General features: G+C 39.6%; 2 protein-coding genes across 2 annotated transcripts in view; one reads left to right on the forward strand and one right to left on the reverse strand.

Annotated features, from left to right (window-relative positions):
- lingo3a (leucine rich repeat and Ig domain containing 3a) overlaps positions 1–17487 on the forward strand; it is a 60225-nt gene extending 42738 nt beyond the window's left edge. The window contains exon 2 of the mRNA XM_088426278.1: positions 11253–17487. Coding sequence (XP_088282404.1) covers positions 11313–13145 — 1833 coding nt within the window. The 5' untranslated portion in view covers positions 11253–11312 and the 3' untranslated portion in view covers positions 13146–17487. The remainder of the gene's footprint in view (positions 1–11252) is intronic.
- Positions 17488–18097: 610 nt separating this feature from the next.
- On the reverse strand, positions 18098–19158 carry LOC148417428 (NFIL3 like protein-like). The gene is made up of 2 exons (XM_088426432.1): positions 19069–19158; positions 18098–18640 (listed from the first exon to the last, which is right to left on the reverse strand). The coding sequence occupies exon 2, from the start codon at positions 18620–18622 to the stop codon at positions 18128–18130; it is 495 nt and encodes a 164-aa protein (XP_088282558.1). The 5' UTR covers positions 18623–18640; positions 19069–19158; the 3' UTR covers positions 18098–18127.
- Between the last annotated feature and the right edge of the window lie 6843 nt (positions 19159–26001).

The following is a 26001-nucleotide window of genomic DNA, read 5'->3' on the forward strand; positions in this document are numbered from 1 at the left end:
AATGCCCCTCATCCATTTTCTATCCCCACCATGTCCAAGCAGGAAGGCGCTCTATTCCATATTGTGTGTTGTGCGAGTGTATGTGTGTGTATTAATTGTGTCCTCCTGTGAGTGGCTACAGTGCCTTGCAGACTGATGGACACAGGCAACTACTTCCCTCCATCTAATGACTAATGTGTTCCTCTCTGAGATTCGTTGGCACATAACACACATATTCTTATGTTTGCACGCGCGCACATTGTACAGTAGCTGTGTAGATGTGCGAGTTTAGCAACGAGTGGGCATGCGAGAGCGCAGTGTGACAGCAGCCATTTGAAGAGCCCCAGAGCATGTTGCGCCTCGGCCTCTGAGCCTTTTTTTTTTTTTTTTGCTCGCCGACACCTACGCACACTTCCAAGCAGGCTTCCTGCTCGTTTGTCAGCTGCCTCATGCACCTGCAGCGACGTTAGCAGCCTGCCGCTCTTATCAGACCTTTTAAGAACTGCTACGTACTCTCGAGCCAAATATCACATGCCAATCTATGAGTTTATTTCACTCTACAGAGCCAATGAGGAAGGAAAATGTTTGTTCGAGGGACCCAGCCTGAAAATTACATGCCATATGTGCACAACCGGCTAAGATGCATTAGCAAAGATGTAGTTTGCTCATTGAATACAACACATTATGTTTTTTTCAAACAAGCAAATCATTTACAGCTACTACAGCCTGAAATATGAGTATTTATTTTAATCTTTGTCGGTTAAACCCTTTAAAAAAAATGTGTGTATATATATATATATATATATATATATATATATATATTTTTTTTTTTTTTTTTTTTATCACTCCCATATAAAATTCTGATTAGATACTAAACTACATTTCGTTACCTGGATTATTCATGTGTAATGACAATAAAGTTGAATCTAATCCAAATCAATACTCCATTTGATCACTACTGTAGTAACTGAATAACTTTTGACCATGTCAGATTCAAAACAAATCTAGAAAAAAAAAAAGAAATCAAACAAACAAAAATGTTTTATTTTAAATGCAATTTCCAATATTTTTTTTATACTTTACAAATTTGCAATTTTTTTTTTACAGTTTTTTTTTTTTTTCGGTTGCTTGACCATATTTTTTGTAACTATTGGCTATTGTTGCCTTCACACTAATGAGGAAACCATTGACCTAAATTGCAAAGCATCATACCTCTTTTGCAAAAGCAAAGAGGTTTTGATTAACTCTTTTAGCACAATCCTCATATTAGGAAGCAAACAAAACGCTAGCTACACACTGATGGGTAGAAAGAAAAACGTGTGGCTTTTGCATTCTCCGGGCGCAAGGTAGGCTATGTCTGAGGTCATAAATCTGTAAATACCTAGAAGTATTTTAATTTGAGATATTCACTGTTCATTTTTGTTGAAAGATCGCACATACCACAACATAGTGAAACAATTGATTAAGTCCAGACAGAGAAATGGGATTACATGCGATCTCGGACCACTGTTACTACCATGAGTAGCCGCAACAGTGATAATGATTCATCTTTTGCATCCGGTTCTTATACACTTTTTGGGGGATGTGGTCTCACTGAGGAATGCAGGCGAGTGCGTGTATGTGTGTGTGGTCGTGCATGTGTATGCGTGTGTTTGCGTGCGTGGGGATGATGTCTTCAAAAGTCTTTCATTTGCTGACCATTCGTTTGAAGGGGGAGGAAGTCAGAAAGCCATCAATCCTAATTGACATCGTCTTCTGATAGCTACAACTGGCCTCCTGTTCACATGTTACTTCTCTGTCGGAGGGAGCCTTGGGTTGCTTTTGTAGGGCACAACCAGTCTCGATGTCTCCTGGGCCAAGACTATATATGCTTTAAACTGACATCACAATTTTTATTAGTACAGTTTCATGAACACACTACTTTACTGATACATCGCATTTATAAAGACACATATTTCCATTAAAGCAAATGGCATTTGTAATTCAGTTATATGATTGATTTAATCAATATAATTTGTGTTCATTTTTAGGCAAGACTCAGGCAAGCTGAGGGCTCCCGTTAGTTTATCGTTCATGGTGAGCTCTCTTGTCCACAATAAAGATCTCAAGCATTGACCAGTCCACAGTAATAAAAGGTTGGGCACCCCTGAATTAATGCATCATGAGAGATGAATTAAGCAGCAAAAACCACCTGTTTTTAATCCGTCACAGGGGGCAGCCATTTTGTCATCACAGTTGCGTAGGGCTCAGGTAACGTCTACTGTTGTCAGGGCTGGTCAACAACTGTGATGTCAATTTCAGTCAGCACAACGGCCAATACGTTAGATTGATTACAAGTATGGAATTTGCTGCTTAATTTACATTCCACACACAATTTTGATCAGAAATCTATGATTAGACTAATAGAGGCATTTAGATTATATTATTGTAAAAAAATGTTTGCCTGCAACCTTTGTGAGGATACGTGACTGTATGTAATGATTGGATGGATAAATGGAATCAGATTTAATAAAGAAAGAAAATAATAGTGATGATAAATACAGTACTAATGAAATGTTTGTCACCAATGATGTTAGATAAAGGCATGTATGCCAAAAGAATGTGGGTAATATTCTTTTTTATGTGCAACTTCACGATCGTGTCTTTTAGAAGTCCACACTGTGTGAGAAAGTCAATAATAAATCCCCAAAATACCATTAATATTTGATGTGTACAGTCCAGCCTGAAATATTGTTTCAGTAGGTAGTCTGAAAAATGACCCACGCTATTTTTTGTTGTTTTCGTTTCCTTTGTAGAAAAATAGAAAGCAGATACCAATTTACCCTTTGTGTGACTCGATTCCCTTGTTAACTATTTCTGACTGGAGGACACTGCCGTCATTAGGACTCTGTGGTGTGCTTCGCTGATGTATACAAACATAGTTGAAGGTCAGGCCCGGGATGTACACAGCATGGTTTCCATGTGTTCATAGTCCCATATAACATAAGTGCCCTGCTGTCAAACACAACTTTGTTGATTATTAGGACCGCGTTCGAGTCTAATGTTTTGACTTGCACGCAGAGTGTGTGTAGGCTGGAGCAAATGTTGCAATGCAAATAAATGATGCACTGCGGGTGGAGGAAGGAGACCCACTCCCTGCAGTTTGACTGCCCACTTTACTGTATAAATGTTTCTCTCTGTTGCTGTTCAATTTGTACTTGAAAGAAACTCCTCCCTCCCTCTCAGTTTCTCTCCATCTCATCGCTGCAGTATTTCAATAGTGATTGAGGCAGCAGGTAAAAAACTGCTTACTTTGCCATCTGGATACTGTGTCATTGCGATCATATTGTAGGTCATGCATAGTATCCCATTTAAAAAAACAAAAAAAAAACAACAGTTTTGCATTTTACTTGTAGGAAATAAATGGGTCTAAATTTGACATTTAAAGATCACCTATCTCTCTGATGATACAGCTACATACTAACGACCACTGCTCATTTGAATATTGTATAACAGTCTATCTTCCTCATATATACAGTATATACAGTCTTTTCACTCAAACTACTCAGTAATATGCTCTGAATGTACGTCTATTAATTCATTAGTGGTTCACTATTACTGCCCTTATTGCTCTATTACTCTTTTTTCTTGTTTTGTTTTGTTTTGTTTTGTTGCCCACCTTATTATTTGCTCAATGATGGAATCTAGTCTGCTAGGGAAAGTGACGAGAATAATAATTTCATTGTGTGGTATTACTATGTATATGACAGTAAAACTCTTGAAAATTGAAAAAGGACAAACAAACTGGTAGACCTTTCAAAGGTTTAATTTGACTGTTGAATTTATTGTAATTACACTCAGTGACGACATCCCATTTTTTTTATTAGTGCTTTAAATATATGAGCAGACACAAGGCATCTTTCCAATCTAAGATAGACAGCACGTGCAAACTACTCACAGGAAAGTCAGAGCAGGGATTCACACTTATAGATAGATGATGTGCCTAATAATGTTGTCCATGAGGGTATGTACAGATGGGAGGAAATTCTGTTAAAATCACATAATACCCACCAAAAATACGACACCATCTGTGTGTCGCCACCATTTTTGCTTGTGCAGAGTAAAGATAAATAGCCTAAAAGTACTGAGGACAGGAGCTCTTAAAGTAAACTCTATTTCTCTGCGTCTTTAAGCTGTTTGGCAAATACCATTGTGAGATGAGATAGGAAGAATTTATAGGAGTGGAAAAAAATCTGTGAAGCACAAACAGCAGGTGGGCTGGCAGGTGTTGGCGGCCAAGACGTTCAGGTGCAGACGGTACACAGGTGCAGTGTGTGTGTGTGCGCGTGTGCGTGTGTGTGTGAGAGAGAAAGAGAGAGAGAGAGAGGTAAAGGTCAGGAAAGTGAAATTGTTATATATACATCTGAGAGAGGAAAAATAAAATGGTGTGTGACTTATGTGCCTAGAATGGAGTGTGAGAGACAGTGTTTGTCAGCGTTTGAGAGAGAAAGAGAGAGAGAGAGAGAGAGAGAGACAGAGAGACAGAGAGACAGAGAGAGCAGGGGTGCTTGCGAGAGAGAATAAGATGCAAGTGGTACATATCGAGTTGAATTCTGATAGAAAGTGTTTGTGTGAGACAGGAAAAGAGAGGAAAAATAAAATAGTGTGTGACTTACATAAAGTGTGAGTATTTGTGTGCGTGTGCAAGTGCGTGTGTGTGTGTATGTGTGCGCGTGCGTATGTGTGAGGGTGAGAGTTACGTGCGTGAGAGAAAGTGTGTGCATGTGAGCCAGAAAAGGCTACTGTAACGGAAATGTGGCCAATCAGACGGTTGCTACGTGTGATCAGACAATGACGGTGAAGCAGCATGTGGCTCATTATCCAATGTTATTTTAAACACCCTGTTCCAAGTAACTATCCTAATTGTCATCATGAGCCGACTTAGTTAAAAGTGCGACAGCAGCTGTGCTGTGCGACCTTTCGTTCGGCAGTCTGTGCAACCTCTCCATTTTCTTTGGAGAAATGTCCTCTGGTTGTCTAATTTGTATGACAGACCATATGGCCTCAAGAGTGAAGAAGAGGCACATATGAACACGTCGCTATGACAACATCAGTCCTGGCTGTGGATATGCAAAGTGAACTTTGTGTGTTCATTATTGCACCGAGATATGAGATGAGCATTTGAAATGTCAACATGCGGTCTACTTTTAAACACACGTATGCAGACAGTCGGTATTGTGTGCAGGTCGCCCGAAGGTATCAGGTCCCTTGAGGTCCACTAGACACACCACGCCGCCCGCCTGCTGTCTGTCCCCACGCAAGGGCCGCTCATCTTATTAATGAGCGACCGCTACCAGATATACTCTTGGAATACAACTGGGAAACTAAAGACGTTTTTAGTGGTCGGAGGGGGCGGGTGCGGCATAGCGAGAGTGGATCTTCAGTTTCACAGACGCCCGGAATCATCAAAGTTCATCGCATGATTACAAACACGTGAATGTCAGACTCTTATTGCACTGCCAAGATTTTGCTAAAAAAAAAAACAAAAAACAAATGTCAACTGGCTGCTTTCGTCAATGCAAAGGTTAGCTGAAGCGGTAGTAATAATCCGCATGGGAGACGGCGTATCGCCACATGTATTGACCATGTGGAGCCGATATTCATTTTCAGTAAAAGGGAAAATTTTGGCTGGAAAAAAATAAACTTTGTTGAAATGACTAAGCATATGTTTCTTGAACAGCTTTTCGGGTTTTCTTATACAGTGGGCCCCCGGTTCACGAGATTAATCCGTTCCGCGGTTGGGATCGTAACGTGCCTTCGCCTTATGGGGGGCAATCCAAACATATGTTAATTAGCTAATGCGTGTAAAACCCCAGTTAAAAACATAGAAAATTGTATATACATATTAAAAATTGGTATCAAAGTGCTACTTATATATAATATACATGCATACAATTAAATGACATCATAAATAAAAATTATATTAAGGATTTATTTACCTTTCAGCAACACTTATGGCCATATTCCCAAGTAAAGGTAGCCTAGGCTAAGTTAGCTTAGCTTTCTTTGTATTTCTTGATTATTTCCAGCTTCGTTTTCATATAAATCACCCTCTTACTTCTCTCTTTAACATCACTAGCAATCTTGAGACCCATGGGTGACCAATTTAAGATTAAATTAAGCACTAAAATGCATAATAAATACAATCTTAAAAGCACTCTCACACGAGATCAAGTCTTTAGGCAGCCATTTTTGTGACCCCGTGCGCCGACCAAACACAGACCAGCATCTTCGTGACCCCGACCAATAGTAGACCAGTATCTTAGGGAGCCGAGGCGCTGACCAATAGCTGACCAGCATTGTAGTGACGTTTTGTAGCAGAGGCAGGTTTACGTCAACAGAAAATACGAGCAATTCCCAAAAAACTTACAGAGGGGATGACAAAACTTAGTGTTCCACATCATAATGGGAAAATAGTGTAAATGTAAATAATGTTTCTTTTTTATACCTGAGATGGAAACTAAAACATCGCAAACAACAAAGTCCAAGTTTTAGGACTTGATCGTCCCGGCATCCTAGCATGCTAAGCTAGCAGAGCATGGGTTACTTTACATAAACCATTGCTGGTCTCTGATTGGTTGAGCAGATTTGTCACAGACATATAACTGACTCATTTGAATATTCATCTAAATCTATTGGGCATTCTTGTTGCCCTTTAGCTCTGGACACTGCAGTATGATAGATTAGGGTTAGGCAGGTTCATCCATTTTACCATCTAACTACATAAACCAAACGACACATTAGGGATGTACAATATGGCCCCAAAAATAAAATCTCATTTTTTTTGTTTTCTTCTGGATGATTTTAATCCCAACAAACTCAACAATGTAAGGATTTAACCCCACGGTGTCTGGGGATTTTTTTTTTACCACCCAACCTGCGCTGACCTTGAAAGGGTCATATCATTATCAAATAGAAATATATATTTCCTTTCAACTCCTCAAAATGTTCAGTGGCATCAGCCCTATCCATACATATATAGTTTTTTTCGTGTGCACAAATCATGTACAAAATTGTAAACATGACAGCACAGTAAATGTACCTTGGCTGTATATTTATATATTTATGAAATTGAAATAGAAATATTTATTGTCATAATTAGAGTATTATGACTTTTGAAGACTTTTGCATTATGGAAGTCCAGGCTAAGCCAAACATCCTAGTCATTGAAAGGCTTGCAAATGTTATAAATTGGCCGCTAATATACTGTCTATTGCGGCCCGTTCGCGCGTTGCCGTTGAAAGGATTCATGCGAAAATTGAAATGCATAATAAAACATTGGATTTTCAATATGTCCAAAATTGACAATACAGTATTTCCAATTTTGAATGCCAGTAAATGAGCCCGACATGGGCTAAATTAGACACCTATAGGGTGTACCTCTCGACCTCACTTTTGCAAGCATTTAGAAGGGACAGCAGCAGCGAGGCAGATTAAAAGTCGTCATGTTTTGGCAATCCCTGCAATATTTTAAGCTCCTAGTGGTTTTTTTTGTATTCTTCTTCTTTAATATCCCACATCAAAAACATAAAAAGCCAAAGCAGGGTCATCATTCCCCCCCATGGCTTTAAGAAGCTTCAAATAATAAATCTTGGTGAAGTGTTCAGATAACAGTACTGCATAATGATTTAAAATCAATTTTAATATAAACTTAACAATCATGCCTCTAAGTCACATTGAAGTACTTAGCAACGATTATAATCACATCTTGCAAACCTCTCATCCAGCATGCTGTCACTTGTGCAAAACTTTGATTTCACTATTTAGCTCATTTTCAACCGACAAACCTTTTTTTTCTCAGTTTATCACCCAGCCCTACCACATATCAGTTCGAGTTACTCTTTGGTTCCATCACTCCGGCACTAGAGTTTGAGTGATGCTGATGTAACCTTATGTGCCAACCTCTCTGTCCTCTGCTGGCACTAGGCCCCGGGCACCCTCTGACCAGCCTCTCTCATGCGTCATGGGTTTAAAAAGGCCAGTACATTTGATATGTTTCAAATTTGCAATCTCGATTTTAGCTAAAGATAATAAGAAAGAAAATTGAGGCCAAAAGGAGTAGCACCCTGAGGAAACATACTCTTCTTTGAATATCTATGCCAATTGGCATTGTCTTCTTTTGTTCCCCAATTCTGCCTCCTTCTATCAGACAACTCTGCTTGCATTTTGAGTCGCTTAATTTCATTCCAGGCTGACTAATAATCATCTCCGAGTCAGGTTGAATTGCAAATTAGCGCCGGAGGTGAAGGACGTTAACGGAGTTATTAAGCCGTCTGAAGAGGGGAGCAGGTGATCATTTTAGTGCCCGTAAAAGACGCTCTTCCTTTTGCTGTATCATGTCAAACACATCTGCTCATTAAAAGCATTTGTCTCTAGTTTTTGTCCCTCAACTCAAGAGGCAGAAGAGGATTTTGACAGCCATTCAACCGCTTTGACACATGCTTCGCAAAGTGTGTCTTGTGGTATTTCGGCTGAGTTCTTCGTATAAAGGGGTGTGCAAACATCAATGTGCTGTCTAAAAGATATAAAAGGAAGCGTTTAGTATTGTACGTGCTTCAGCTGGGATGCATTGACTGTGATATATCGAGCCTGACATGCTTTGATCAGTGGCCCTTCGCCCTTTGGCTATTTGCGAGGCGTAAACGGCCGGCTTCACGCTCCCACTGTGATAGGTCAGTTCAGGATCAAGGGCATCAGGATCAATATCAAATGTAACATGAATCAAATGTGGATGTATATCCAATCTTTCTGGTCAAAGCCACCAAAAACGTGATTTCGGCAGAGCCTAAGACTCTAGCCGTTTCTCAATTCAAGTTCTTGTTATCTCTAACGTCCTTGCAATTTTGTGAATCGGCATCAGTTGTGGCTCAATTGCAGTTCCAAATGAAAGTTCAAATTAACCTAGAAAGCACAGAAAAGCTAAATGTTCTTGTCTGCTCATGCAAACCAAAAATGCAGCGGTAGGTTTTTTGTGAAGTGGGCTGGGAAAGGAGACCAATATATATTTCATATGGCTGTCAAAAGGACGATCTCACGTTTGTAATACCCCACAGCATCCTCTCCTGTTTTCATTTTATAAAAGTACATGATACTGTAGATGTTCACAAGTACTCTGCTATTAGTGCTACAAAGACGCTTTACTTTACAAAGCCTCAAGTACATTCCTAAGAAAATCCTTCTTGGCAAGTTCTCAAGACAAAAAGGAACCCCCCCCCCCAGCATCCCCTCTTGTTTTGTATTTATTAAAGTACATTAGGCTAAGTAGAAGTTCACAAATAGTCTGCTGTTAGTGATACAAAGAATTTTTATGTACATTCTTAGGAAAATCATTCTTGGGGAGTTCACAAGACACTACATTGTTCCCTTGTTTTTCACTGTTAAGGAGGACTAAGAAAAACTATCAGAGTAAAATACATGAAGTATGACTCCCCACTGCCCCAGGAATTTATGTGCATGTGTATGTGGATACTAGAATTTTTAAAATATGTGAAGAGTATTTATACTTTACATATTTGAGACAAGGTGACATGGTGGAAAAGTGATTAGCACGTCCGCCTCACAGTCCCGAGTATAATTCCAGCACAATGTGTGGAGTTTGCATGATCTCCCCATGCCTGTGTGGGTTCTCTTCGGGCACTATGGCTTCCTCCCACATTTCAAAACCATGCGTACATGTCCTTAGGTGTAATTGGGTGCTTGAATGTTTGTTTGTCTATGTATGCCCTGCTTTTCTCTGGTAACCGGTTCAGGGTGTCCCCTGCCTGCTGACCGTGGACAGCCAGGATAAGCACCTGCAAGCCTCCGACTCTAGTGAGGAGTAGCGGCTATAGAAAATAGATGGATGAATATTTGAGACAAAGATTACTACAATACACACATTTACTTTTCCCGTAAATCATCGTTTATTAAAGCTTATACAGTAACTGTACTGTTATCCTTTCCCATTTATGTGCCTTGGCCGTAGTTAGGGAACACGGAGGGCCGTTGGCCCTAGAGTGGAGTCCGTACCTGAACAAACATGATAATGAGGAAACAGGGTTTACAGTACACTCAGCATTCTAATATGTTACAACAGTACTCTTCACATCATCTGGCCAACACTTGCTTTTGTCATCACCTCATGTACTCTCACTCTCATGTCAGGTTCACCCGGAGACAAGAGGTTGCTAGAGGTACACAACATTCAATAGCCTGGACAGAACTTGCGAGACAATATGTCAATCAGCTCACGGGAACTCCTACAAGACACGTGATTAGCTCGTGGAAACAAGACCAATGATAGCAGGAGTTGGTCAATGTCACTCCAGTAGGCACGTGTCTTGTTTGAGTGCTTGTGGGATATGTGGTTGGTCAACTTATCTCTGTTTGCCATGCAGGAAACCTTCCCACCGTGTCTTTCCACAGTAAAATTAAAAAGCGAAATGAAGCGCGAAGTGGCGAGGGAATATTGTACTCTACATTCTTTATATTGACAAACTGCTTTTTTGATTGTGACATGAAAAGGGTAGTTCCTTGTTAAGATAAGAGTTAGCCGACCTTCCTCTTAGTTTTCTACAAATACAACTCTTTTTCTCTGTATTCTATTGTCATGTGGATATCCTGGGGCAATCGGTCATGTTGGTTCGACAGACATCCAGGTTGGGGTAGGAGATTTGTGATCGTTAATGGAAATAATGTGAGGAGTACGATTTTTAATCCCACCTGTCTCACAGCCTGTTCAGCCTGCTACAGTCAGGGAGGAGGCTGTGAAGCCTCGTGAAAATTTCCTTTCATGAATCTCAACTCCGTGACTGCTCTGCCCCCACTTTTGCATGCCTTCCTCTCTTCTGACTTTGCTCCTTGCAACCACGAAGTGTAAACCCCCCCCCCCCCCCCCCCCCCATTTATTTTACTGTTGGATATTATGTTTGTGTACGGTATTCTCTACTGGGGCTTGAAAGGAACAATGTTTTCTCTGAGCTCTATGTTTACAAATGGAACATTTAACAATAAGGCTTTGGGACTCTGAATCTTTTGTCCTTCATCACCGAGGTCCCTCTTTTAAAGACACAAGAAAGAAGACAAACTAAAACAGAACAGAAACCACAAAGTTGTCTTCACGAGGCAATTTCTAGTTATACCTGCCTATCCCTGTTATTCTTGATGAACCCAAACCTAGCCTGCTAACAAGCTGTGTTGTCTTTCTTTTGTTTTACTTTTTAACTTAACTAACTCTTTTCATCTGTTCTTCTCAGGTGTTTGGCCCAGTGATTGTAACTCGGAGAGGAGGCGGAAGTGGAATAAGCCGAAGTGCCATGGAGGTCACCCTCAGACAGGATGTGAGTTGGCTTCGGCCATTCTTCATCCTGCTGATGTTAGTCAACGTGTGCCTCACACGGGGTCAAGTATGTCCTCAACGGTGCGAGTGTGTGGCCAAGCTGAAAAGTGTCTCCTGCCATGGTAAGCGACTGTCTGTGCTGCCTGATGGTATCCCTGTCGACACCAGAATCTTGGACCTCAGTGCGAATAAACTGCGCTGGGTGGAACAGGGTGACCTGCTGTCATTTCCCAACATAGAGAAGCTGGATCTCAGTGAGAACATGATCAGTGTCCTGGAGCCGAATGCCTTTTCTTGTCTTCAGAACCTGCAGTCGCTTTCACTGAGGGGGAACCAATTGAAACTGATCCCTATGGGGGCTTTCTCCCACCTATCAAACCTCACCTCTCTGGACCTTAGTGGGAATAAGCTTGTAATCCTATTGGACTTTACTTTCCAAGACCTGAAGAGTTTGAGGAACCTAGAAGTTGGAGACAACGATCTGGTGTATATCTCCAACAAGGCTTTTATGGGTTTGGTGTCACTGAAAGAGTTAACCATCGAGAGATGCAACTTGACTTCTGTGTCCAGCCAGTCTTTGTCGTACCTTCACAACCTGGTAACCCTGCAGCTCCGCTACCTCAGCATCTCCATGTTAGAGGACCAAAACTTCCGTAAGCTTGGAAACCTGAGAGGCCTGGAGATCGATCACTGGCCATTTTTGGAATACATCACCCCCCACAGCCTCCAGGGTCTCAACTTGTCATGGCTGTCCATCACGCACACAAACATCACTTCCGTGCCCACATCGGCTCTACGAAGCCTTTCCCACCTCACCAGCCTCAATTTGTCCTTCAATCCAATTTCAGTCTTGGAATCCTGGTCACTGCGCGACTTGCTTCGACTGAAGGAATTGCATCTGGTGAGCACCAGGCTGGTGACAGTGCAGCCATATGCCCTGGGGGGACTCCGACAAATCCGCCTGCTTAACCTTTCCACCAACAACTTAGTGACTCTGGAGGAGGGCTCCTTCCAGTCGGTCAACACTCTAGAGACGCTCCGTTTGGACGGCAATCCTCTCGCCTGTGACTGCCGCTTGCTTTGGATCCTTCAGCGGAGGAAAACACTGAATTTTGATGGCGCTTCCCCAGTGTGTATGACACCCTTGGAAGTTCAGGGGCGAGCTTTGGGCGCCTTCTCAGACTCAGCCCTCTTTGACCATTTCACCTGCCAAAAGCCCAAAATTCGCAACAGAAAACTGCAGCAAATCTCGGCTCGCGAGGGGCAGGTGGTGTCTTTCGTTTGCAGGGCCGAGGGTGAGCCCACGCCGGTGGTCTTCTGGATATCTCCGCAGCGGCGCCGCATCACTACCAAAAGCAGCGGCCGCTTGACAGTCTTGAAGGAAGGTACCTTAGAAATAAGGTATGCCCAGGTGATGGACACCGGGACGTACATCTGCATTGCCAGTAACGCCGGTGGTAATGACACATACTTTGCCACACTCACAGTCAGCGGACTGCCACTTGATGCTGCCCTCATGGCCAACCGCACCTACTACGCCGGGGACCTTAACGACACAAACCTGAACGACACAAGAGTTTTCCTGAAGTTTACTCTGGACCTGAAGACTATCCTCATTTCCACAGCAATGGGCTGTATCATGTTTCTAGGGGTGGTTCTCTTCTGTTTCATTCTGCTCTTTGTGTGGAGTCGCGGAAGAGGGCAGCACAAAAATAATTTCTCTGTTGAGTATTCTTTCAGAAAAGTGGACGGGCCAGCCACCAGTGGGGGGCAGGGCGGTGCCCGCAAGTTCAATATGAAGATGATTTGATACTCCTGGAGAGCATTTATTCTTTATTTGGCTTTGTTGCTCATCCGTGACAGGAAATTAGGACACCTGAAGGATGGCTGTCTTGCTTGAGATCACTTAAGATGTGACTGTTGAGAGGACACAAGTACCCCCCTTAACAAGTAACACACTTAATTGTATAGTGTTCGTTCCTTAATGCTGTTTTTAAATGTCAAAGGCATTAATCAGTTGCTCTTTGCGCTAGCAGCATTTAACAGATTCTTGTGACATTTTGGGCGACAAACAGGCTTGAGTCATGAGAAACAACCAAGGTGTAAATGCAACCAATACGACATCTGAGTGTGCTTTGATGAGAAGTAAGATAACTGGTTTTTGACAACTGAACATGTGTTCTGTCCTGTTAAAACTAAAACTGGAGACATGGAAAAATGTATGTATGTCGTGCCAGGATTTTAGTCAGAACCGTCATTCGCTGCCGGACTTCAAATTTCCACTTCATGACGACACCTCTATGAGACATTGAAGACAACAACCGATTGTTGTTATAGGGGCCCTCGGTTAACAACGGAACTCACGAGAAGTTTCAAGAAAGGGGCTAAATTTGCCAATCATCTACAGCAGCACTTTGCTGCCATCTCACACGGATCAATAACTGTCCAGTTGATATATGACAAAAGCCTTTATCTTGTAAATGCGGACACTCATATTTATTTCCAATTTTGTTATGACAGGGTAATTAAGATCAAAGAATGCCAAGGATTTGCCAAATTTGGGTTATATCATTTACTTCATTTTGTTATATTTAATCATTCAATTTAATGGCATGTTTTGAAGTTTCATTCAAAGCTCATGGTTACACCATTGTAGTAATTTGGAGGAGAGGCTCTTAGTTTTACTTTTAACTAAGCATTTTTCTTTTCAAAATTTGAAACCCTTTCCCTGTGTCCCAGAACACAACCTATTTTGTGCATCGCTGAAACTACTGAGAGTCGAACATGACGATCTTCAACTTTATCAAGCAATCTTGTACGCAATTCTTATCCAAAGCTAACCTTGCTAGCTAACGGTCATCTGGATCCAGAAAACCTGGATGCAGATATGCTTACCTATAGGCATTGACATGATGCCAGGGCTGTACACCAATGAAGGTTATGGGTGGTTCATGAAGGTCTCTCGTGTGATGGTCTTCCATTCAATATAGTCCAGCAGTCTCTTGGGATTGTCTCTGGATCCTCACCTAGTTTATCTGGCTATATCATGGTAGCAGAAAATTGTTGTCGGGCATTCGTTAAGTAAAATAGTCCCACTGTAATGTAACGGAACGTGTCACTCACGGACCCGTTTTCAGAAATAGGCAGATAATATTTCCTTGATTTAATTTGATGTGGGATTAGAAACATCTACAGACACGTAATTGTTTGTATACAAGCAATAAAAAAGTTATTTTCCTATAATTCTTAAGACTCAAGTGTTACCGGTAGAACTGCCCCTTAATATAATGACTAAGAGACGATATCAGAGGGTGTAATAGTGAATATAGTGTATAGAATGTACTATACTGTTTAGTATTCTTTTGCGTCCTCGTTGCTTGTTTTCTACAAATGTTGCACAATCATCTTTTACCAGTCTTTCGGCTGTAAAGTTTCTTACAAAGTAATGCTATATCTTTTTTTTTTTTTAACGTTTTTCATCAAAATGATCATACCCCAGAGCTCTCAGATAGACTGTGCTTGTGCAATGGGACAAAGTATTGTGATGAAAAGATGAATGTGAGCTCAGCGGGCCGTAATCTTGTTTGGATAGGAAGGAAGTTGCAAGAGAAAATTGTCATCACTTTTCCAGAAATCGTTCACCTGGAAGATCGGGTAAGGAGAATTCAAGATGCTGTGAAAAGCCTACACACCCTTGTTCAAATGAAAGTTCTTTTTTGTCATTTAAAAAAATACTGAGACTTAAATCAATTCAAAATTTTCCACCATTAAAGTATTTGAAAACCTAACCTGTCGAACACGATTGAGGTTTAAGGAAAGTATACGTTTTTATGAGAAAAATGAACTGAAATAAAAAAAGTATGCACACTATATTGTACCGCAACTGGGATTTGTTTAATATTAACTACATTTCTACTCGTGTTAAATGTGAGTCAGCACACGTCTGCCACCTTTGTATCTGATTAACACCAAATAAAGTTCACGTGTTCTATGGGGGGGGGGGTTCTTTTCCTCTTTTATTTTTGAACAAAGGCCTAAAGGTTTTGTGCTATCACTGACAGCTATTTGGAAGCACTCATAAATGCTTCCAACTTGACAAAGGCCCCGGTTCTAGTTGAAATCCAATCTCAACATATGATGCTGTCACCACCATTCTTTTCTGAAGGTATAAAGTTGTTTGGATCACAAACAGTGTTGCGTTTGTGCCAAGCATATCTTTTGTATAAGCTTGGTTTCGTTAGACACGACAGCACTATAACACATTTAACCAAATCAATTTTGGAAATTATTCTATAAAGCATTCTATATCACTTGAAACTGATTTGGTTGTAATAAGAGGCACTTTGATAGATGGCAGGTGTCCACTGACTCTCTTTTAACAAATTTGAATGTTATTTGTTGATATAAGCACAACCACCTCCCAGTTAAAAGGCTGTGCACACTTGTGCAACCACATTATGTCTCTCTTTTTTCATTTTTTTTTAAATTCTCTCCACACCAGTTCATGGTGTAGATCGCCTACTGCCCAAAAACAGGTGGCCTATGCTTCAGCATAATATATAGATGAGATCTCGTACTATGAGATCTTGCAAGATTAGAACACCATGAGATTTTTTGAGATCCATGAGATCTATTTTCTTTTGGCTATAGTTACACAGGAAAATGTGTTTGCTTGTTAAAGTTCTGCATGACAGAAAAATGCCGCCAAACGGGGTGGGGATTTCAAAACAAATAATACAATCACACAAACGCCTTGGGTTTGTTTTTTATTTTGGAGTTGATATATAAGTGTGTCCCGGCAATGACGAACTTGACTCACAGACTTCTGCTCCAGGAGTCATTGTTTGATGTTAGCCATTATTTTCCGGTACATTACAAACTTTGCAAAAATCTCATCTTGTTCTCATGGACTCATGAGAAGTCTTGTTATGTGGAATGGGTGTCTCATCCCATCCCTATCCCTCACAAAACCAGGCTGAAGTTGAGTGATTGACAAAAATCTACAATTCTGACACCTGATATTTGAACAGTGGTGTGTAGACTTCAGTTACTGTGATAATATACACTGGCAAAGTTGAACCCACCACAGTGTGTTGAGCATTTTCTTGGTCTTTTTTGATTAGGGACGCAACCACAGAAAGGTGCCTATAGAGGCCTGTTGTCTAGCGTGTAATATGTCTGTGGTGTCCAACTGGTTTTAGCTTTTGGGCTGCATAGAGGAAAATGTATAGCCAAGCGGCCGCACCAATAAAATCTCGATGTATATTTATATAACTTTAAAACAACAATTTAAGATTTATTATTCTTTTAATACTGTCCGAAATATTACAAGCACAACCTCACCATTAATCAGAAAACAATAACATTACAATTCATCACAAAGATTTTCAAATTTTTCATTCATTGAAAAAAATTCAACTCATTTTTACACTACGAAATCATCTCGCAGGCCAGATTCAGGCCGTTTGTTTGATACATGATATTTTCCCCCTATTAATGTTTAAAGACCTATGTGAAATACTGAAAATCCTTTTTAATCCCTAAAACTAATATATTACACTGAACTGTTCAACTTTTAATTAAAGAAAATCAAATATTAATAGGCTCATTAGTTTACACTTCATTTCACGTAAGAGGGACTTAACCTCAAGGCGTTATCTCCCCATCTGGCGCTTTCCATTGGCTCACCACGCTTTCAATTGAATTCCTACTCTATTGCTCTGCTGCCCTCTGCTGTTTGATATTGTACTGGTTTGGTACAACTTTGAAATTACAAACCATTGCATTTTTTTTCAGTGTTTTGTTGAAATCATGATGTAAATATTGAAAGCACTCATTGGAAATTGTGCTGCTGTTTTGTATAATGGCGTTTTATATATATTTAAAAAACAGAAAACAGAGAGTAGAGTACTTAATTAGAAAGCATGTGATATGATGTCTTGTTGGCTGAACCTTTTTTATTGCAGCTTTTTTTTTTATCTTCATGACACCTGCAACACTGTGAAATAATTTATGTTGTGAATTTGTCTTGGTCAGGTTTTAATGAATCCAACTGTAAAAAAAAAATGTCATTTTGGATTTATCCACTAATGTAGTCTTTTTTGTTTATTTGCTGGAAAAATGTATTGAATAAATTACATTTTGTGAACATACTATACAAAAATGGTTCATATTTGAGTTTTGTTTTCGCTAAAAGATGGTACATGAGTTCTGCCGGAAATAATCTAATAATACGTTCAAATGTATTTGCCAGTATGTTAAAAAAAAAACTTGCAAATATATTCAATTGCACTTGAAGGCTAAAGTCTTTTCGTTCTTTTCCTCTTTTTGCAATTTGCCTACACTGTACATGTGTTTCAAAATGAAGTAAACATTGTTTATTTTATTTTTTATGATTATTAGTGCTCAACGTTGTATAAGCATGAGTTTGCTATCTGCTCTGCTACAAGAACCACTTTCTTCTTGAAAACTACCGTAATATTCCTGTGTGTGAACAAGGATGGACTCGGATGTTGGTTCAATCTGCACGTGTCTTTTATTGTAAATGATCCCGTCTACAACCGCAGCGAACAAGAGCTGCTGTTAGCTACGACTCACAGCCAACTGACTTCCGCCCTCTCGCTCGTCGCATTACCGTAATTATTGTAAGTAATGGGGAATTATGGTATTATTTATGGTATTTATTATGGTGTTTAAGATGTATTAAATCGGTTGAGGACTCCAGTGTGGGGTTTGCCTCACTGGGTTTAACATCTTGTGGCTGTAATACCCACCAGGAGATGCAGCCTGAATTTATGGGGAATCTGGGATGCCAGCAGTGCAGATTGGGGTATCCTGCTCTGCCCCTTGAACTACTTTATTCACAGTGGGAGGATGGGGGAAAAGCCCTTGAGCCTTTGCTAAGAGGTGGTTGGGGTAAGAGGATACAGGCGTGTAGAAAAAGCCAGTCATGCGGTCGAAGGCTTGCATGGGGATGGCAAGGCCCGGGTGTGAGTAGTAGCCCTGGCCGCTGTCACCCCAGAGGAGGTTGAAGCGCTCTTGGATAGCCACAAGTTCAGCGCGCAGCCGGATGTTCTCCTCCCTCAGGGCCAGGATGTGGTGCTCCAGCATGAAGTCATGCAGCCTCCTCTTGTCACGGGAACGCTTGGCCGCCTCGTTGTTCTTCAGGCGCTTTTGCCAATAGACGGCGTCCTTCTCGTCCTCAGGGGTGAACTTTCTCGACCGTCGATGAACCGGCTTTAGGGCCACGTTGCCCACTGGGAATGTGGGGTTTGCGGAAAGTGACATGACGAATGCCAGGGAAACCTGAGTTAAAGGACAGAAAATTTGAAATGCTGTGGTGGGGGAACACTGAGTAGTGCTAGGTATTGTGTCTAAAAATGTATTGCAATATATGGCGATACAACAAAGGCGTATTGCGATATGTATCGCAATATATTCAGCAATGTTTGTAAAAAAAACATTTCGTTGCACTGAAATGCACTAATGCAAAAACAAGCCTGCAGGAAAAGTCTAGCTTGGTTTATACTTGACGCGCCAGCATGCGTTTTGCAGCACTTTATACTCGGAGCGGCTTTCTCCCGCAGTCAAGATGATATTCTCCCATACAATAGGTGGCAGTAAATTGACTCTACAGTATACAGACAACACTACTCTATAATACAGGTAGAGAATCCTAGTCTATTCAAACGATCGAAATTCTTCCAATCGTTTTGAAACAGGCTTCATCCCACCTGTCCCAGACATCCGATCTCTCCCTGACATGGCGCTCGCCTGGAGTTGTTTACAGCAGTGATCCCCAACCCACCGGTACCGGTCCATGGATCAACTGGTACCGGGCAGCATGGGCTGCACCCGAAATGATGTTTTGGAGATAATTTAATTTAACAGTTAATACGGTTGTGTATGATCTTTGGTTGTTTTTTTTTGGCACTTTTTTTAGGCATAAATTTCCTATAGTGAGAAGTCCCTTTTGTGAAAAATTTCTGGCTGCAACAGTGATCCATTTAGCCTGCGTCCCTGCGTTAGTGACGCATAATTTTTGGTAAGGGATGCATACTTTCAAATCAACATGCGTACTCTGGACATAACGTTTTTTTGTAGGGAAGTTGTGTAACGCTTGGTTCACACAAGCCAATTTCACCCAGCATTGGGACTTTGCTCTTGATCTAACTTATACTCTTTGCTCTTTGGCTCCTTTAGCCAATCACGTTGTCACGTTCACGTTCTGGTTTGTCACCTTGAGTTTTCAATGTAAATTACCGCTGCTATGCTTATGCTACTTTTTTTTTTTTTGCTTATGCTACTTTCACGCAGCGTTTTTTTTTTTTTTATATCGTTTGAGGTAGGACGCTAGCAGTGTATTGAGCTAAACTGTGGGTCAAGAAGGAAAACCAAATGAACTTTTCCCACAAGTTGGCTGTATGAGAGTTTTTTCATCTTTTGAAACCGAAACTCTCATTGACATGAAATGACAGAATTCACATTGTGCTATTTATTAATACACATAATATTTGAAAGATTGATTTGAAATAAACTACTATCACTCGGTGGCAGTTCATGTCCAATCAGTCATCTTCCAAAATATTTTGGTGCATTTATACTATAAACAAAGATTTCGAATTTATACATTTTACAGCTGCCATTTCAATACTGTGATATTGTTTTTCAAGGTTATAACGTCAGATTCTGATATTGTCCCATTCCTACTCACAAATATTCAAAATAATAATTGTGAATGATAATTCTCCCAATATGCTCAGGGATGAACAAACAAGCTCACATTGAATGCTTTGCACATACAATTTAGAAGCTCACTGGAAAAGATTTCTCTTGTTTGTCATAAATGCACTGAGAAACATTAATAACTTTCATTTGGGCAGCATTATTTACCGTATTTTCCGCATTATAAGACGCACCCTCAATTAATGACATATTTTAAAACCTTGTCCATATATAAGGCGCACCCTCAATTAATGACATATCTTAAAACTTTTTCAATCACAATATAGTAATACTCAAAGTACTAACAATAATAACTCAAATAATAACTCTAATCTCTCAATAGCGTAATAACTCAATGTCAATATGACCAACCTTGTTCAACTGTAAACACACAAAAGAAACAGGTAAAGCATACTTTATCAATTAATTCCCCATCTACGAATCCCAATCTCAATATTGTTCCATATATAAGGCGCACCTGATTATAAGGCGCACAATCAGCTTTTTCAAAAAAATTAAGGCTTTTAGGTGCACCTTATCGTGCGGAAAATACTTTACGTTTTTGTTTAATCTTATTTTATGATGAAAAGTTGTCAAATTATAGCTAACTTCAAAGAGTAGTGGTTGACCACATATTATTTTTGGAGGAGAAAGCACGTTTCTTATGAATTAGAACTTTTAAAAAAAGACACTTTCCCTGTTTTATTCTGTCTTGCAAAGCAGCCTGAAGTTGTGTGATGATTCTTTGGACATCAATAGATTGAAACAGAAATCATTTTTGCTTGAATTGAATCATTTTGTAATCGAAAATTGATTCTGAATTGAATCAGAGACCCCAAAATTGAAATTGAATCGTGACACAAAGATTCCCGTTCCTAATTATGTCCTTTTTACTGTGCAATTTTTGGGACTCCATACATTTCTGTCGGGACCCATGGTGTTTTAGTCTTACGAGTCCCGGGGACCTAACACTTTCCTGAGGTAAAATATGCATTGCTGCATGTGGTTTTGTTTTAGAGTTCTACTGGATATTAACAATGACTGGAAAAAAAAAAAACCCAGAAGAGAATTAATAGAATTGACAAATTCTATATGTTCTTTTTCAGAAGTCACACATCATTGACATCTAATATGAGTACACATTAAGCATTCTTTTTTTTGTTTTTAAGCATGCCCTTGACTGTGTTACTATATGTTACCAGCCGTTGAGAATACTCCTTCAAATGTCATTGATGTGGCAAAAATACACAACACTTTACCACGCGTGCCTCTTAGTGCACACCACTTCATAGTCTTCTTTTCCTGCCATTTTTGCTCTTCTACCGTGAACAAAACCGATCGGTAACGTCATCCGCATTGGTGAAAAAAACGACAAAGGAGAAATCTATTGTTTTAATTGATCAAATACAGTGAAACCTCGAGATGCGATTGCTTTTGTACAGGTTTTTTTTTTCATATTACAAAAATTACTTAGCATATAACAGAAACAACACAATTAAACAAATCTTTAAATCGTCCCATTTGAATGAAACACAACATGTTACTGCTCGTTAATATGGTTGCTCGTTGACGAGGGGTAGGAGTCGGATCTTATTGCGCCTGAAATGATTTACATGTAATACATGATTCTTAATATGACAAAAATCATTATACCAAAGCCACTCAAGAGCAGATTGATTTAAAAAATGAAAAATAATGAAAATAAGGCATTTCAAAACCGATCTACGATATATTAGAAACTGAATGTTGTATTGCAATACGCGTATGGCGTCACTGTATCGCAATATATCGCTATTATCGCCTAGCACTTCCACTGAACATTTAGAGTACCTGTCAAAGGTTTGGAAACATTTTCAAATCAAATGGAAATATAACATAAAAAGAAAAACAAATCTGTATGAAGCTGCAAAAATTTGAAAGCCCCTATAATGAAGGTGACGCATGCTATCTATCTTTGTGATATAAGCTTACAATCAAAATGACTGAGTAGGCAGGGTGCAGTAATGAGTCTTCATGATTAAATGTTTGTGACTAGTCTGCTGTACGATAGTTCTTTCAGGCAGTGGTTCTCAGGACTTCATGGGGTCCGTGAGATAGTTTAGGTTATTTTAAAAATATATCTATTTGTGTTAATTTCATTTTATTGACATTAAATCGTGAACGTATTCACGACTCTTCTATAAAGCAAGCAATTCAACCAGTTTAATATATTTGTTTTAAATGTAATAATAATGTAGTAATTTGTCAAAATGTTCATTGTTTTCTTCTTTATAAGACAGTAGTAAGACTTAAAGACTTTAAAATTGTAAAATGTCTAAGAGCTTCTAACCTGACATGTTTCGGCGTTTTTTCCATCCCCTTCTTCAGACTGTCACCTGATGGTCCCGTGACTCGTCTTTTTGTCAGCTGATGTTTTCGTGGAGGCGTGACTCACCTGTCAGATTTTTGTCAGATGGCCTCCTCCAGGATGCTACTCCAGGTAGTAGAGAGCATGTAAGCTCCCTCATCCCTGTTGATGGTCCTCGGGCCCCGCTTCCTGTTCTCGATTGCCTCCACGATCCAACGCTGATGTTTATATTCCTCGGTACGGATGAATCTGGCCTTTTCCCAATCCATTATGTGATTTTCTCTTTTGCAGTGCTCTGTGATGGCCGCCTTGCGATGTTCCTGTTGCGCCTCTCCTTTTATAGCGTTTGTTACTCGTGTTGCTGTCTATTTCTCACATTCCTTTTTGTGTTCTTTCTTTCTTGTATTGAAACATCTCCCTGTCTCCCCAATATATGTTTTGTTGCATGATCGGCAAGGTATTTCATTCATAGTGTTGCATTTCTTTTTCGGATGTGTTCTGTCCTTGGAGTGAACCAGTATTTTTTTGGAGTGGTTACCGTTGTGTTTCCTCTTTGCTCCTTCAATACGTTCTGTCAGCCCTCTTATGTATGGTACTGTGATAGCTCCTCGTTTTTCCTGTGTGTCTGTATGTTTTTTCCTGCCGCCCCGTGTTGTATATTTTTGTTCTTGACCTGCCCTGCTCCCTCTTTATTTCCCACTGTGGGTACTGACATCTTCTTAAAACGTGTTGTATGTGTTTTTCCTCCTGTGGTCTGTCTTCTGGGTCTGCGATTATTGTTGCGCGTTGATGCAATGTTCTAACAACTGCCAGTTTGTGAATTACTGGGTGCTCCGATGTCCATAAAAGGTACTGATCAGGGTGTGTGGGTTTCCTGAGTACTTTTATTTTAACGTCTCCATTTTCTGTGTGGTTGATGTTTCAATCCAGGAAGGCTATGGATTTGTTTGTTCCCTCTTCATGTGGGAATTTGATGTTACCGGTGTTTCCATGGTGTTGAGAAGGCCTGTGAGTTGTTGAGTATGTCCTGTTTTGACTTTTTCTAAAATGTCGTTCATAAAGCGTTTCCAGAGTGATGGTCTGTATGTGTCCGGGGTGGTTGTGCGTGCTTTTTGTTCTAAGTCCTCCGTGGAAAAACTGCACGATAGCTGAAATCAGGGGACACTCTGAGGAAGGCGAAAGAAAAAATGCTGGAACATGTCAGGTTAGAACCTCTTGGAAGTTTTTTACTTTTGAATTTTAAAGTTTTTAAGTCTTACTACTGTCTGATGAAGAAGAAAACAAAGGATTTTAAACTATTGTCAAAAAGTGTTTTGCGTCTATTGCTTGCTAACGAGGTCAGGAAGCGACTTATAATTACTCATAAGAAATATATCAAATTTTGGAAGACTCGTGTCTCAGAGTGACCATTAGTCTGTACTGTGGTTGTCAAAATGGGGTACGCGGACCCCCAAATGTGTTATTGTGGAAAACGGGAGGAATTGAAATCTACAGGGATGAGGGAGCAGTATCCTGGAGGAGGTGAATTGACAGCAGAAAGAATGACCCTCTTGTTAAATCTGACACGTGAGTCACGGCTCCATGAAATATCAGCTGACAAACAAACAAACAAAAAAACAACGATCATGTGGTGACACTGAAGAAGGCAAAAAATAACGCTGAAACATGTCAGGTAAACCCTCTTAGAAATGTTGAGAAATTAAAGGTTTTCGTTTTGAATTTTATACATTTTAAGTCGCAAACAACGGTTGATTTTAAACCATAGACAGAATGAAGGTTGTTCAAGTTTTAATGCATTGTTTTGATGCATTGATGAAATTTCAAAAATACAACAAATAATGATTCACAAAAACGTTTTTGTTGTCAGTTTTATTTTGAGGATTTGGAAAAAAAACAACAACAAAATGGAACGGCTTTGCTGTTCCAAAGGAACAAAACACGATCATAACAACATGTGTCATTCCAAATATATACAGTACTGACATTATTTGACAACTCATTAACACGTTGACCACAAACAACGAAGCAACGAAAGCGATTGATTCAGTCCCAAGAACTGTTTGTTCTCCTCAGTTATGCTTCTCTTTTTCCTTTCAGGATCCATGGCCTGTCAAACACGCTTTTGTTTTTTTTTGTTTGTTTGTTTGTTTTGTTCCTTTTTTTGGAACAGACAGCACACCAAGCCTGTGTGTCACAGGCGGTGACGCAAGTCTTTGTTGAAAGAAATGTTAAAAAATAATACTTATTATCTCTTTTTTTTCCCGTATTTGAAAACGTTAAGAAAATTTTTCCATTTTCATACAATTTTGTAAAAGTTGCATGGAGCCACCAGAACGGCACCAAAGAGTCACATGCGGCCCTAGAGCAGAAGGTTGCCGACCCCTCATCTAAATAATAAAATATATGTTTTTGTTACACGAATGATCACCGCAATATTTCCACATGAGGTTGATATGTTTTATTCTACAATTATTGACATTTTTGGCATGTTTCAATTTTGAAAGCCATCCAAATCATCTCACGCTTGTGTGAAAGGAGAACGATAACTCACAAGTAGAGCCACACTTGCGTGTTAAGTGAACCGTCTTTCTTGTCCTCACGTTAGTTCAAAAGCCACCTGAGGTGGACAGCACATGATCAAATGACAGGAAACGTTCAACACATTTGGATGCAGACATTCTGTATGTGGTGTGAATTATTAAAATTAATAATTATATGCACTTACTCATGATACATATGCCACCTCTACTCTAGTTCCCCCAATAGGTTTATTTCATATGATTTTTGTGTTTTCCTTGTCAGTCTTTATCTTGACATACATCATCTAATAAGTTTTAAAACTAATTTCAAGCCTTCAATATACTGTCAATCACAAACATTGTCACATTTAAAACAAAACTTGGATGTTATTATTTGTTTTACAATTTCACGGTAAATGTTTAAATCAATATTTATCATTCAGAATTTTGGCATCCAAATGTTGAGAAATCTTTTTATATATTGCGATAATGTGTCGATTGTGTTTGCTTGCATATTATTACGATGGTGATTAAGGATAAGGAAACCATAATTGACATAATTTTAACTTTCAGCACTGTCCAACTTTTTTTTTTTCTCAAATCGGTACAGTCAGAAAAGCCAAACCATATTTGTTAGGGCTAAAAAAAAAAAAAAAAAAAAAAAAAAAGTTATATTTTTGAAAATGAGATATGCACACTGTCTATCAAAAATTCACAAAGCACTTTCAATCAATAGTTTTGTTGCTCTTGGCATACGGATCTCATAAACTGGACCCGTACACCAAAATGCGTCCTTCATGTGCATAGTAAGCCTTGCCTGAGATTCATACTGTGTTTCAACATTAGAAATTCAAGGGCAAGGTTTTAGAAAAAAAATAAATGTAGCATTGTCATGATGCTTCACAAGCCTCAGAGCAAACACAAAAACTAAAAAAAAACAAGGACAAAATATAATCATTAATTTCCATCAATCAGTTTTCAAATTGGATTTGTTCAATATTTGAAGAGTATTATTACGACTACTGTGACTTGCAAAGTATTTTAATTCATTTTTCTGTTTGAATTTACAGCAGAAT

This window comes from Hippichthys cyanospilos, chromosome 10 (assembly GCF_059441005.1).
Source record: "Hippichthys cyanospilos isolate Australia breed blue-spotted pipefish chromosome 10, RoL_Hcya_1.0, whole genome shotgun sequence".
In the NCBI taxonomy this organism is placed as follows: domain Eukaryota; kingdom Metazoa; phylum Chordata; class Actinopteri; order Syngnathiformes; family Syngnathidae; genus Hippichthys; species Hippichthys cyanospilos.